The sequence below is a fragment of the Populus euphratica genome, unplaced genomic scaffold (genome assembly GCF_000495115.2).
Source record: "Populus euphratica unplaced genomic scaffold, PopEup_1.0 scaffold864.1, whole genome shotgun sequence".
Lineage (NCBI taxonomy): Eukaryota > Viridiplantae > Streptophyta > Magnoliopsida > Malpighiales > Salicaceae > Populus > Populus euphratica.
In genome coordinates, this window is record NW_011500730.1 from 5,939 (window position 1) to 20,717 (window position 14,779).

Here is a 14,779-nt window from a genome sequence, read left to right on the forward strand (position 1 = left end):
TTGTTATTGTTATTGTTATTGTTTTTGTATTATTGTTATTTATAATTTGTACAAATAACCTCCCTGTGGTTCGACCCCGGTCTTGCCGGGTTATTTATTACTTCGACACTCCTGCACTTGGGAGAAGACATCAACCTTTTAGTCGTGTCACTGAAAATGCTCAAAATTGAGACACCGCGGGTACTTATAAGGCACCGAGTAAAACTCAACCTCATACATCTAGTGGAGGTATGTACAACCTTAGAGAAGATCATGACCTTCAAGCCAAGTTTGCATCTTTAGCTAGAAAAGTCGAGGCACTAGAATTGAAAAAGAGTGGTCAATTAAAATCTGTTGAAAACATTGTGTCAAATCTGTGAAACAAATGAATACTTAACCAACGATTGTCCAACCTTGCCTTCTTTTAAGGAATATCTCCATGAACAAGCCCATGCTTTAAACAATTTCCAAAGGGTCAACCACAACCCATACTCCCAAACATACAACCCTGGTTGGAGAAATCACCCAAATTTCAATTGGAAGAGTGAGAACAATAATGCACAAACTTCACAACCACCGTTTTAAGCACACCACAATTTCCAAAATTCTCATGGATATTCACCTCTTTATGCTCCACCTGCTAGAAGAAATCTTGAGGAAACATTGCATGCATTCATTGAAAAGCAAGAGACAATCAATACTCAACTTACTCAAAACATGACAGATTTTAAAGATACTCTTGCAAAATTGACATCTGCTCTTAGTTTCCAAGAGAAAGGTAAGTTTCCGTCTCAACCACAACAAAATCCCAAGGGACAATACAATGCAAATGCAAGTAGTTCCAAAAACCAACACATGGATCAAGTCAAATCAGTCAATATTCTGCGCAGTGGTAAGGTTATTGAAAAACCCTCTCTTGAGCCTTATGAGAAAGATGATGAGTCAATCTCTAAGGGTAAGGAAGGGGTTGAATCTGAAAATTGCAAAGAAAAGACTGATTCTCCACCAGCACTTCCATTTCCTCAAGCCATGACCAAACAAAGGAAAGTCAATCACAACTCTGAAATTTTTGAAATTTTCAAACAGGTAAGGATCAATATACCTTTGTTGGATGCTATTAAACAGGTTCCTTCCTATGCTAAATTTTTGAAAGATCTATGCATTGTGAAGAGGAAACTGAATGTGAAAAAGAAAGTCTTTCTAGCCGAACAAGTAAGTGTTGTTCTTCAAAACAATAATGCTTTGAAATATAAAGACCCTGGTTGTCCTACAATTTCTTGCTTTATTGGAGAGTATAAAATTGAAAGAGCCTTACTTGATCCTGGTGCTAGTGTGAATTTACTTTCATATTCAGTTTTTCAAAGTCTCAATCTAGGTGAGTTAAAACCAACTTCTATAACTCTTTTACTTGCCGATAGATCTATAAAAGTGTCTAGAGGAATAATTGAAGATGTGTTAGTACAAGTCGATAAATTCATTTATCCTGTGGATTTTATTGTCTTGGACACAGAACCTGTTGAAGTATGTAATTCATTTCCTATTATTTTAGGACGTCCATTTCTTGCAACCTCTAACGCATTGATTAATTGTAGGAATGGACTGATGAAGCTATCATTTGGAAACATGACATTGGAGATGAATATTTTCAACATTTGCAAATAACCTGAAGATGATAATGATTTACAAGAAGTAGATCATATTGACGAATTAGTTTATGATCAACTTGAATCTACTTTAAGTAAAAATAAGATTGATGAATCTAAATATTTACAAATGATTTATTCTAAGGAAGAAATCACGGATGAAACAAGCACCAAAAATGTTGATGTGAATCTTATAGGGCCTGTGATATTGTTTTATAATTCTCAACTCTATTCATTCCCTAGAGAGCTAAGATCAAGATGGAACAATGCTTATAGGGCTTGTGATATTGAGAATTCAATGAATGACAATGTTTTTAACGAAAATGGACATCATTTGAAAGCTTACTTTGATAATTTTCCTAGTGAAAATGAATCAACTGGTTTGAATGATCTTGTAGATAAAGGTTGATTATTTTGTTTTTCTCACATTGTTTTTGTGTTTCTTTTTGAGTGATTTTTGCTAGTTTCTCTCACCCCGGTCAAATGGCGGATAACGGTACTCCGTGACTTAAGTCGGTTCTTTCAGTTTCCCACAATAACTGATATCTGTGCATATATTTGTGCAATTCTTTGAATCTCTCTTCCAATTCTCATTTGATAATGGACACTAATCTTGAAAAATTAAAAAATTATTTTCCCACTCTGCCTCAGAATACGATTACAAAAATTTACTGTGCTAGATGTGCAAGATTGAGATTGTTAATGAATCATGGAATTCCTGAAGATATTCGCTGGTTGATTGAAGCAAAGGTCGGATTATCAAGTGAGTCCTCTAATTCCTTCATTTCACACATGCCTAGAACAGGTAAAAGCATTTTTTCAAAGAAACGTCATGCAAAACGACTAGAAGTCTGTCATCAATGTGCTAGATAGACTTGTAATACACAATGTCGTTCTTTAGGAATGATATCTATAAACCGTGAAGATAAAATACAATTCATTAAGGATGGCCTGAGTAAGGAGTCTTTAGATAATCTTCTATTAACTCTTGAAACGCATCCTAGTGGAGATATGTATCGTGCAATTCATGATTTATGGCCACTATTTCATAAAGAACATGATCGACTTAGTCTTGGAAATCTGACTAAAAAAGATCCTGTTTGCCAGTTTTTAAGAATACTGGATGGGAAGCCTATCCCCGACCCATAGAGGGCGTTTAAGCCGTTCTTGGACGTAAAACCAAGGGAAGATGTGAGCCACAATCACAACTACTTGTACATACACATGCTTTTTCAAAAGTAAATAAATAAATAAATAAAAAGAGAGAGAGAGTGTGTGTGTAAGACTCCAGCTGACCTACATATAGGTGTTACGATTGCCTTTCTAATTTCTCATCTATAAAACCCTCTCTTCCTTCCTTTCATTTCTACTCAACAAATACAAAAATGTGTAGAAATGGCAAGTTCCTCAAGTCATCATATAAGAAATATTTGTGTTTTTGGTGGATCTAGTCCTGGGAAAGAAAAGGAGTTTTTAGAATCAGCAAATCATCTTGGTCAAGTACTAACTAAGAGAAAGATTCATTTAGTGTATGGGGGAAGTAGTCTTGGGTTAATGGGAGGTGTGTCAATAGCTGTATTTTTAGGAGGTAGTCAAGTTTTGGGGGTCGTCCCCAAAACTTTAGCAAAAGGGGACATCATTGGAAAAATAATTGGAGAGGAACTTCAGGTCTCCACAATGTCGGCTCGAATGAATGCAATGTTTAACCATGCTGATGCCTTCATTTCTTTACCAAGTGGTCTAGGTACATTGGAAGAGATCTTTCATATTTCCTCTTGGGCTCAACTGTACATTCACCATAAACCCATAGGTTTGTTAAATGTTAATGGTTATTATGATAAGTTGTTGTCTTTTCTTGATCATGCTGTGGAATAGAAATTTTTAACATTTTCTGCACGACAAATCATAATCTCTGCTGCTACTGCTGAACAATTAATTGATCAACTACAATCCTTCATTCCTGTAATTGATCCTTCCATGAGTCGCATAAATTGGTCAACTAAGGAAAGTCGTAAAAAGCTTAGATTGGATTTGAGCCTTCATTTGTGAATTTTTGTGTCTTTTGGTTTTATTATTGTTTTTTTTTATTTCTTATTTTTGTTTCAGTGTGTTTCAAATTTGTCAGTGTTCGTTATTTCAAGTGATATCTTTATACTCTATCTTTCTACCTTTAAACATTGAGGACAATGTCTAGTTTTGGTTGGGGGGAGAGGGTAGTAGTTGATAAAAAAAAAAATGTTTTTCATTTCATAAAGCATGTGTATAATTGTTGTTACTAGGATGGCAGAGTAAAAGAGCTCTTTTGTTAAAGTGACTCTTGAGATGCATCTTAGTAACCATTCTTAACAAGGTCTATTATAATACTTCTTGAAATATTCAGGTTTACAAACTCTCGCATTGTTATCACTTAATTCTACTCATATACTTATTTAACATGTATTCTTAAACCTTAATTTACACACACACACTTTAACATATGATTGTGGGTTGCATATTGGATTATTACATTATTTATGTTCTTTTGTTAAAGGTAACAACTAAGGGAACGGGATTGTATATAATTAAAAAAAAAAGAAAAAAAAGAAAAAAAAGAAAAAAAATGATAATAATAAAAATGTAGATAAGTCTGGTTTCATAGCCTCCCTAACCTAAGCAATTAAGCCCGAAGGGGTGTTTTAACACCTAATACCCTAAAGTCAACTGACTTGGGAGCTATTGGCCCAACGCTTGTTACATGGGTTGAGGAGAAAAGCTTAAGGAAATCAAACATTGCACTATCTACATATTAGTATCTGCGACCCGAGTTATTAAGCTTGTAGGGGTTTCTTAACACCTAATGCCCTAAGACCAACTGGTCTGGGAGTCATTAGCTGAAAGCTCGTTACATGGGTTAAAGATGCATGATATTTTTAAATTATATGTATATATATTTAAAAATAAAAAAGAAAAAAAAAGACAAAAATAATAATCACAACCCAAGAAAGTTAACCTTAAACATTAGAACAAAAATTTTGTTTTCTTCCAAGAAAAGCCCCATAATTATGTGTTGATACATTGAGCACAAAAGAAAGGTTTATGAATATCTTGTTAAGAGGTATTGAGCAGATATATAAATTTAACAAGAGTTTGTTTATCTGGATAGATTAATGGAAGTTAAATGATGAATACCTTGCTTTGTGGAATTTGCAAATTGTTTTTCTATTTTAACGCTTTGATTACTAGGGACTAGTAATAAGCTGGTTGGGGGGGTGTGATTAGTACTTAAAAGTGCATTTTTATCATGGTTTTATATCATCATTTTGCACTTGAAGTATCAATAACTCCTTAACTAAAATATGTTTTATAATAATGTATCTAATAATATAAGATACCTATAATTTATGGTAAATGTCTATTTTTAATGCAGGCCTATCACATAAATGAAAGGATTGATTGATGACTTGAAGAACTTAAATTGCAAGGATAAAGAGATGGCCAAACTTAGAAAAGAGATGTCGGTGCAATCCAAACCGGAACACTGTTCGGTAATTGGGTCATATCTAGAGCTATATATCTCAGATTTAGGTCCAATTTATACCTTAAGGTATCAATAACTCCTTAACTAAAACATGTTTTATAATAATATATCTAATAATATAAGATACCTTTAATTTGTGGTAAATGTTCATTTTAAATGCAGGCCTATCACATAAATAAAAGGTTTGATTGATGACTTTAAGAACTTAAATTGCAAGGGTAAAGAGATGACCAAAATTAGAAAAGAGATGTCGGTGCAATCCAAACCGGAATACTGTTCGGTAATTGGGTCATATTTGGAGCTATAGATCTCAGATTTAGGTCTACTTTATATGGATGGAAAGGTAAGACATAGGCCTACAACTTTCATATGGAGCCCAAGATCTGAAAAAGCCATTTTCAAGTCCAAATTATAGCAACAACAAAGAAGCCCGAATCTGTCCTCCAGCCCGTAAGACATAGGCCTACAACTTTCATATGGAGCCCAAGATCTAAAAAGGCCATTATCAAGTCCAAATTGTAGCAACAACAAAGAAGCCTGAATCTGTCTTCCAGCCCGAGCACTGTTCGGTATTTTAGCCATATCTAGAGTTCTAGAAGTCCAAATGAGCTGAATTTTTTACACAAGAAGATGAGACAATTACCTACAACTTTCATGTTTTCAAGCGGCTCCAATTTTGACGTTATCAATGACGTTTTGGGCAGACAAGAGAAGATAAGGATTGTCACCAAGTCAAGAGTTGGCCACCCACTCATCAATTAGTCATCAAATCAATAGTTCCCAATTTTGGCCTATAAAAGGAGGTATTTGCCATGCATTTAGGCATCTTGGTGTTCAGATCAAGATCATGCTCTTCCTTTCTCTCTTTGTATTTTTTGTAATGTTTATGCTTTGCTTTCATTAATATCAAGTTTATGCCTTTTATTTCCTTTCCTTTACTTAGTTAACTTTTATCTTATTTATGTTCTTATTGTGTTTATCTATTTTTCTTTCTTTCATTATGTCTAGCTAAGTTAATTATGTCAAGGTTTTGTTTATCTATTTTGCTTTCTTTCATTATGTCTAGCTAAGTTAGTTATGTCAAGGTGAAAAGGTTACACTAATGGTGTAAGAATAAGTATAATGTAAACTTAATATGGACTTTAATTTTTGATACTAACATGTTTTATATTTGTTATCTTGTTTACTCTTTAATACTTTGCTTGTTAAATGATTAATCTTGATTTATGTTGTATAACACTTGGTACAACAAATGCTTGGCACTTTCATAGCCCATAATGTATGGTATAACCGACACCTGAGCTATGAAAGGAACTTGATTTGTTGTTAACATAAGTTATAATCATGAATGCTTGATGAGATTTACAAGTACTAGCAGTAATTGAATAAGATGACTAATGTAATCATGTTAACAATCTATAATCTGATTGAAACCTCCTTTGTGTGTGGTTTCCAATTGAATAATAAGAGTTTATAATATACTTGTTTGACATACCATTAGTGGAACCTCTAACCTTGACATTTGTTATTATTATTGTTTAATCCTTACATTAATTTTCCATCTCCAAGTTCTCATCATCTTCTTCTTCTTCGCTTTCGTTATTATTATTATTATTATTTTTATTATTATTAGTACTATTATTATTATTATTATTATTATTATTATAGTTATTATTGTTATTGTCATTGTTGTTATTGTTGTTATTACTATTATTATTGTTGTTATTATTATTATTGTTGTTGTTGTACTATTGTCGTTTATAATTTGTACAATTAACCTCCCTGTGGTTCGACCCCGGTCTTGCCGGGTTATTTATTACTTCGACACTCCTGTACTTGGGAGAAGACATCAATCTTTTAGTCATGTCATATTAGCATTAATCGAATAAGATGACTAATGTAATCATGTTAACAATCTATAATCTGATTAGAACCTTCCTTGTGTGTGGTTTCCAATTTAATAATAAAAGTTTATACTATACTTGTTTGACATACTATTAGTGGAACCTTTAACCTTGATATTTGTTATTATCATTGTTTAATCCTTACATTAATATTTCATCTCAAAGTTCTCATCGTCATCATCTTCTTCTTCTTCTTTTTTCTTTATTATTATTGTTGTTGTTGTTGTTACTATTGTTGTTGTTTATAATTATTTTTTATAATTTGTACAATTAACCTCCTTGTGATTCGATCCCGGTCTTGCCGGGTTATTTATTACTTCAACATTCTACACTTGGAAGAAGACATCAATCTTTTAGTCATGTCATTATCTAAACTGTGAAGAAACACCACCTGAGCCTTTAGGCATTCCTAAGAAGCAAGATTTAGCACTGTTGTTGCAAGAGCCTGTTTTGAAGCCAGGTTTATACAAGTAAAGAGTATAAGAACCAACCTCAGATTGAATAGAGTGGTTATGAAAGTGTTGCATGAGATCATAGTTTAACAGTTCTGCATGAAAATCTAAAAAAGGCATAGATTCTCTCTAGAAAGAAGCATATATGTAGTGACAAAGGAATGAAATGAAGAATTAAGACCATTGAGAACATATAAGATTAAATCAGAATCAGTAATTGGTTTCCCAACAACAGAGAGTTCATCAGCAAGATTTTTAACTTCATCCAAAAAATTCTGATAGGATAGAGAACCTTGTTGTAAAGACTATAATTTTCTCTTGATAAGAGAAATGTGAGAAGTTGAGGGTGCAACAAAACGTGCACCAAGGGCTTGCCAAACAAGTCTAGAAGTCTCAAGGCCATAAATAGTAGAGACCACCATAGGAGATAATGAAGAAATAATCCACCCAAGTAAGGTGTGGTCCTTATACTGCCAAGTTAGATAAGCAGTATTAAGAATCCCTTGAGCAGGATAGGAATCAGAACCATCAATGATTCTCATAAGTCCATAACTCCAAAACAGAGAAAGCAATTGAGCAGACCAAACAAGAAAGTTAGTTCCATCAAGTTTGATGAAAATCAATTGAGCTGGAAGATGAAATGTAACGAAAGACAATGAAGAATTTGTTACCGCAGCCATAGAATTGTTAGAAGTGTTAGCTATGAGCGGCTTTGATACGATGAAAGAATTTAAAATACTTTTGTAAATGCTTGAGAGAAACTGTGTTCTCTCAGCCATATGCATATCAAAGTTTTTATAGGATATTCATCGTTAATTACAAGTATTTTGACATAGAAGAGAAGCTAAGGATAAGCAGGAATCAGAGTTCTAATACAATTGCACTAGAACTTAATGTCTTTCAGCAGCCTCTACAAGGTTTATCTTTATCATTAACATGAGCTCTATCTTTATTAAATATAAACCTCCATTTATCATAGAATTAAATTAATAAAATATTTATTTGAAATTAAATATTTATTTTTATTATCATAAAATTAAATAAAAATTAATTTTAAGAATTCATTATCTAAAAGTAAAAAATCCAATGATTATATTTTGAATAACATGTTTGGAATAACAATAACTGTTTTTTTTTTAATTTGTTTATTTAAAAATATATTAGAATAACATATTTTTTATCTTTTACAATTTATTTTTAATATAAACACATTAAAACAATCAAAATGCAAATAAAATTACCTTCAAGAAAAAAATTAATTACTGAAAACCCCGCTTCCGCTGTTAAAACAAACACGTTCGTTGTTGTTGTCATCTTATAAAAAGAAAAAACAAATACGAAAAACATCTCTCGTACCGTCAACGGACCCCACTTGCATTTTAGATGGGGAAATTTGGACATTAAAAAAACCTAGGAATTGGAAAAGAGTAAAGAAAACACAAGTTGCTATACTTTAGCGTAAGACTCAATTAATTGTAAGCCTCAGTTACGTGAGTCGATAATCATCATATTTTCTTTCTTTAATGATCCCAAGCGACAAGTGTTCATCAACAAATGCAAAAAAGCAATTAAAACAAATTGAAGTAAATGAATAGAAAAACTTTGGCACAGTTGACTGACTCTATCAAATTAACCAATATTTACCATTTGGTCCAACACTAATTAACTAGGAATAGAGAAACAATCTCAAGGATGACGGGCTTGCTAAGCAAGTATTTTGTCCTAACGGAATACAGTAAATATCAATGTTTTTTATAAATTGTAAATACAGTAATTGCTTACAATAAAATTAACTAGAAATTAACATCAAAAAAATTAATAACCGAACCGTGCTTGTTCAGTTAAGAAAACTTTAACTACTATGAAAAATAAATAGCATAACTTTTACTATTACATGAGAAAGATGGAGAACTTTACTGTAAGAGTCTAACTGACTAATTCTTCTTCCACCCCTTACTATTTTACTTAATTTCGTGGTGCTTTCCAACAATGCCAGCTGCGTGCATGTGTCTACTACTTTTGCTTAGTTTCGTGGTGCTTTCTCCTGCAAATGAATAGAAAGCATATCCTTTCTCTTTCTCCTATATAAAGAATACAATTACATACATCATTTCAATACCTAACTCTTTGTTATTTAGAGGCATTGCTAAGTCGTCTTTCCTTCTTTCTCGTTTTAATTTCATGTCTTACTCATAACGAAAACTTGAAAGCTTTATGTTCAGATAGATAATCATTGACCAGTTTATTGAGTCCCTTGTAGGTCTTCAAGTACAATATCATTCTATTTTAGATATGCAGAAAGAAAAACGCAAGCAATCCAAAGATGAAGAAAACGATTCATCCTCGCGAAAGAGAAGAAAAGCTGACGAAAGTAAGGCAGATGTGTGTGTCTATATATATATATAGGAACTGCTGATTCGATTTGAATGTGTTATTTGATTCGTCTGATCATAGGAGAGGTTGATTCTACTACTTCAGCCTTGCATTTACTCGAACTTCCTGGTGCTTTCTCCTGCAAATGAGTAGAAAGCATATCCTTTCTCCTATATAAAGAATACAATTGTATTATCTTTGTTAACTCTTAATTTGTTATACAGAGGTATAACTCACTCTTCTTTGCTTCTTTCTTGTTTTAATTTCATGTCTTTACCAATAACAACAATGTGGAAGCTTTATTTGTTTCATGTTTAACTTCAGTTGTATTGTCTTATGCTCTCTCATTATTAAGCTTAAATTGTTGTATTATCTTCGATGATCACTTCACATGTATCAGCAATTGCTCCGTTGCTAATTGATTGTTCCTTAAATTATACATGCAGCTGCCATGACAGGGCCAGAGTCTTCTCGTTCTACACCAGAAGGGGCCTATGATGTCTTCTTGAGCTTTAGAGGAGAAGATACTCGCAAGACGTTTACTGATCATCTATATACTGCCTTGGTCCAAGCAGGAATCCACACTTTTCGAGATGATGATGAACTTCCAAGAGGAGAAGAAATCTCCAAGCATCTCCTCAGGGCAATTCAAGAATCAAAGATATCCATAGTTGTCTTCTCAAAAGGATATGCTTCTTCTAGATGGTGTCTCAATGAACTTGTAGAGATTCTGAAGTGCAAAAGGAAGAAACCTGGTCAGATTGTTCTTCCAATATTCTATGACATTGATCCTTCAGATGTGAGAAAACAGAATGGCAGTTTTGCATTGGCATTTGATAAGCATGGAGAGCGTTTTGAAGAGAAGTTGGTGAAGGAGTGGAGAAAAGCTCTTGAGGAGGCTGGAAATCTATCTGGATGGAGTCTCAATGATATGGCAAATCGGTATGCCTTTTTCTCCTCCAAGATTCACTTGCACACATTTATGTAGTCAATATACTTTACAATTTTCAATGTGAAACAATAAAATATATTTTTATAGCATGCTTAATTGACTTGCTTTTGTCTATGAGCAGGCATGAAGCAAAATTTATCAAAGAGATTATCAAGGATGTGTTGAATAAATTAAGTCGCGAGTACTTATATGTTCCTGAGCACCTAGTAGGTATGGATCTTGCTCCCGATATTTTTGAGTTTCTAACTACTGCAACAGATGATGTACGCATTGCGGGCATACATGGGATGCCGGGAATAGGAAAGACGACTATGGAAAAAGTTGTATTTAATCAACTCTGCTATGGATTCGAGGGAAGCTGTTTTCTTTCGATTATCAAGGAAACATCAAAACCATTCAACGGTCTGGCTCGTTTACAAAAGCAACTTCTTCATGATATTTTAAAACAAGATGTTGCTAACATCAATTGTGTCGATAGAGGAAAGGTTCTGATCAAAGATCGACTTTGTCGCAAAAGAGTTCTCGTTGTTGCTGATGATGTGACTCATCTGGAACAGCTCAATGCATTGATGGAAGAGCGAAGTTGGTTTGGTCCCGGAAGTAGAGTAATTATTACAACAAGAGATTCAAATCTTCTTCGTAAAGCGGATCGAACATATCAGATTGAAGAATTGACACGAGATCAGTCCCTTCGGCTTTTCAGCTGGCATGCCTTTAAGGACACCAAGCCAGCAGAAGATTATATTGAGCTTTCGAAGGATGCAGTTGATTACTGTGGAGGACTTCCTTTAGCTCTTGAGGTTATAGGAGCTTGTCTGTTTTTGAAAAACAAAGACAGATGGAAAAGTGAAATTGACAGCTTGAGCAGAATTCCAGAAAAAAATATTCAAGAAAAGCTTCTAATAAGTTTTGACGCACTGGATAAGGAACTACAAGATGCATTCCTTGATATTGCATGCTTCTTTATGGATAGAGAGAAAGAATACGTCTCAGAAGTGCTAGGAGCCCGTTGCCGTCGCGATCCAGAAGTTGTATTGGAAACTCTCCGTGAAAGGTCTCTCATTGAAGTATGGGGAGGGACGGTAACCATGCATGATCTTTTACGAGACATGGGAAGGGAGGTCGTTTGTGAAGCGTCTCCCAGACAACCTGGAAAGAGGACCAGAATTTGGAATCAAGAGGATGCATGGAATGTACTTGACCATCAGAAGGTAAGAGCTCAATGCATACACGAAAGCATAGTCATGCGTGTTTTCTAGTCAAACTTATTACAAATTATCTGGTGAAAGTTGTATTGATTTCCTTTTTAGGGTACGGATGTTGTAGAGGGTCTTGCACTGGATGTCAGAGCATCAGTAGCTAAATTACTTAGCGCAGGATCATTTGCTAAGATGAAAAGCTTAAATTTACTCCAAATCAACGGAGCACATCTCACCGGTTCCTTCAAATTTCTTTCAAAAGAGTTGATGTGGATTTGTTGGCTTGAATGTCCTTTGAAATATTTTCCATCTGATTTTACCTTGGACAGTTTAGCTGTTATTGATATGCAGTACAGTAACCTCAAAGAACTATGGTATGGAAAAAAGGTGCGAAACATAATACAATCCCTAAAATTTCTCCGGTGTGTAATTTATATTTATATGTTACGACTTCTTATAATTAATTTTCATTATTTTGCTCTTTATTATACAGATTCTCAACAGGTTAAAAATTCTCAATCTCAGTCATTCACAGAACCTTATTAAAACACCAAACTTGCACAGTTCAAGTCTAAAGAAACTAAAGCTGAAAGATTGCTCGAGTTTAGTCGAGGTGCATCAATCAATTGGAAATTTGAAAAGCCTTGTTTTATTGAATCTGAAGAGATGTGGGAGCCTAAAGATTCTCCCCGAAAGCATTGGCAATGCAAAGTCTCTTAAACGTTTGAATATTTCCGGGTGTTCACAACTTGAGAAATTGCCAGAACACATGGGTGATATGGAATCCTTAACTGAGCTGCTAGCGGATGGGATTGGAAATCAGCAATTTCTCTCTTCAGTTGGACAATTAAAGCATGTCAAAAGGTTATCATTGCGTAAAAATAGTTTCAGCCCGGACTCAGCAACACCTTCATCCAGGCTTTCACCGTCAAGTTCTTCTTTTATTTCAAAAAGTCTTTCATTTTTGAAACATTCGCTGCCAAAAGCTTTCATCGAATGGAGATCAATGAAAAGACTTGAACTTCGTCATTGTGGTTTGTCCGATCGCACAACTAACTGTGCTGATTTTAGGGGTTTGTCCGCTCTAGAAGATTTGGATCTATATGGAAACAAATTTTCTAGCCTGCCTTCTGGGATCGGCTTCCTTGCCAAGCTAGATACATTGGATGTTCAGAAATGCAAATATCTTGTGTCAATCCCAGATCTTCCCTCAAATTTACGCTTATTGCTTGGAGTTGGTTGCAAATCATTGGAGAGAGTAAGAATACCAATCCAGTCAAACAAAAGACTAGTTATAAATCTTTCTGAATGTAGTTTATTAGAAGATATTCAAGACATTGAAGGTCAAGGTAATATTTTCTGGACTATTGAAGTTGTTGACGGCTGTTATTCATCATATAAATTGCAGAAGAGCCTTGTAGAGGTACTATTTTTTTTGGTCTCTTTTGCATAAGAAGAAACACACGCAATTGGCACACACATTGATTAGTGTTTAAATTCTCAACATTTCTTGAAATCAATATATATTTATACAGGCATTGTGCAACAGTGGTCACCGGTATTTTATTTACAACATTCCTGGTGAGATGCCAAACTGGTTGAGCTACAGTGGAGAAGGTTGCTCACTGTCATTCCATATACCTCCAGTCTTCCAAGGCTTAGTTCTTTGGTTTGTCTGTCCACTTGAGAAGTCCTCCCGTGATTATTATTATATCAAAAACACTCACATTATTACTATAAGAAATAGAAGCAACGGTATTCAATTGTTTGAAGATAAACGAAAGGTAGCAACTGCAGGATGGATAAGATACATAAATATAAGTGAAATGGCCATGGAAGATTACTGTGGAAACGACGAGTTGGAACTATACATATATTCAAAGCCAACAAAGTGGGGGGTGGGCATCCACGGTCCATTGCAATTCGTACATGTTAAGAAATGTGGGGTCCATGTGATCACAAAGAAGTCAGATTCATTTGAAGAGTCTTCACCACAGCCATGCCATTGGCTTGCTCTTCCTAGTTGTGGTTCGATAACGGCGTCTACACCTAAGCAATGGAGTTACTATTTATTTGCGTCGCTGCATCAATATAACTTCAATGTATCGCTTTGGGGTAAGAATACATGTTTCCTTTAGTGATTTTTACTTTATTCTATTTAATTTGAGAGATTAAATATTATGATTAATGATTTTATTTTTCTTATTGAATCTAAAAAAATAAATATTATCTTTAATAATATTTTTTTTATTAAATAGTTAGAGTCTGATAGGTTTTATTTTTTATTTCTTGATTTTATGATAACATTTTTATTATTTAATTTAAAAATTAAAAATTATCTTTAAAAATTAAAGGTTGATTGTAAAATAATATTTTTATTATTTTTACTTTGCTCTATAACAACGCTTATTTGAAAAATATTGAAAACTGATTTTTGCTTTTTTACATAATAAACAAAAATTGAAGAATGTTTTTTTATTTTATTTCAAAGTTGGTTTTTTAAAACAAAAATGAAAACGATGTGTAATTAACCATTTTAATTATAAAATAAGTTGTTTAATTAAAAGTGAAGATGCATGCGTTGAATTTGTAATACCAAAATGCATGCGTTTAACTTTCTTTGTTTTCAAATGTGAAAGTTCTATTGAATTTTGTTGGTTTTCTAGGGAATGGAAGAGGTCCAGTTCGGCGCTCTTAATTTTGTTTCAATCCACGGCGAAGACAGTGAACAACAAAAACACCTCACGGCTTCGACGTGTT

At 33.8% G+C, this 14,779-nt stretch overlaps 1 protein-coding gene across 1 annotated transcript; it reads left to right on the forward strand.

Moving 5' to 3' along the window:
* Window positions 1–9,640: 9,640 nt before the first annotated feature.
* Window positions 9,641–13,965, forward strand: LOC105116177 (TMV resistance protein N-like; the record flags this gene model as incomplete). Its single annotated transcript, XM_011013391.1, has 6 exons — window positions 9,641–9,866; window positions 10,315–10,810; window positions 10,942–12,031; window positions 12,131–12,406; window positions 12,513–13,442; window positions 13,555–13,965. Coding segments are annotated over exons 1-6 (3,282 nt in total), but the record flags the coding sequence as incomplete, so codon positions are not given.
* Between the last annotated feature and the right edge of the window lie 814 nt (window positions 13,966–14,779).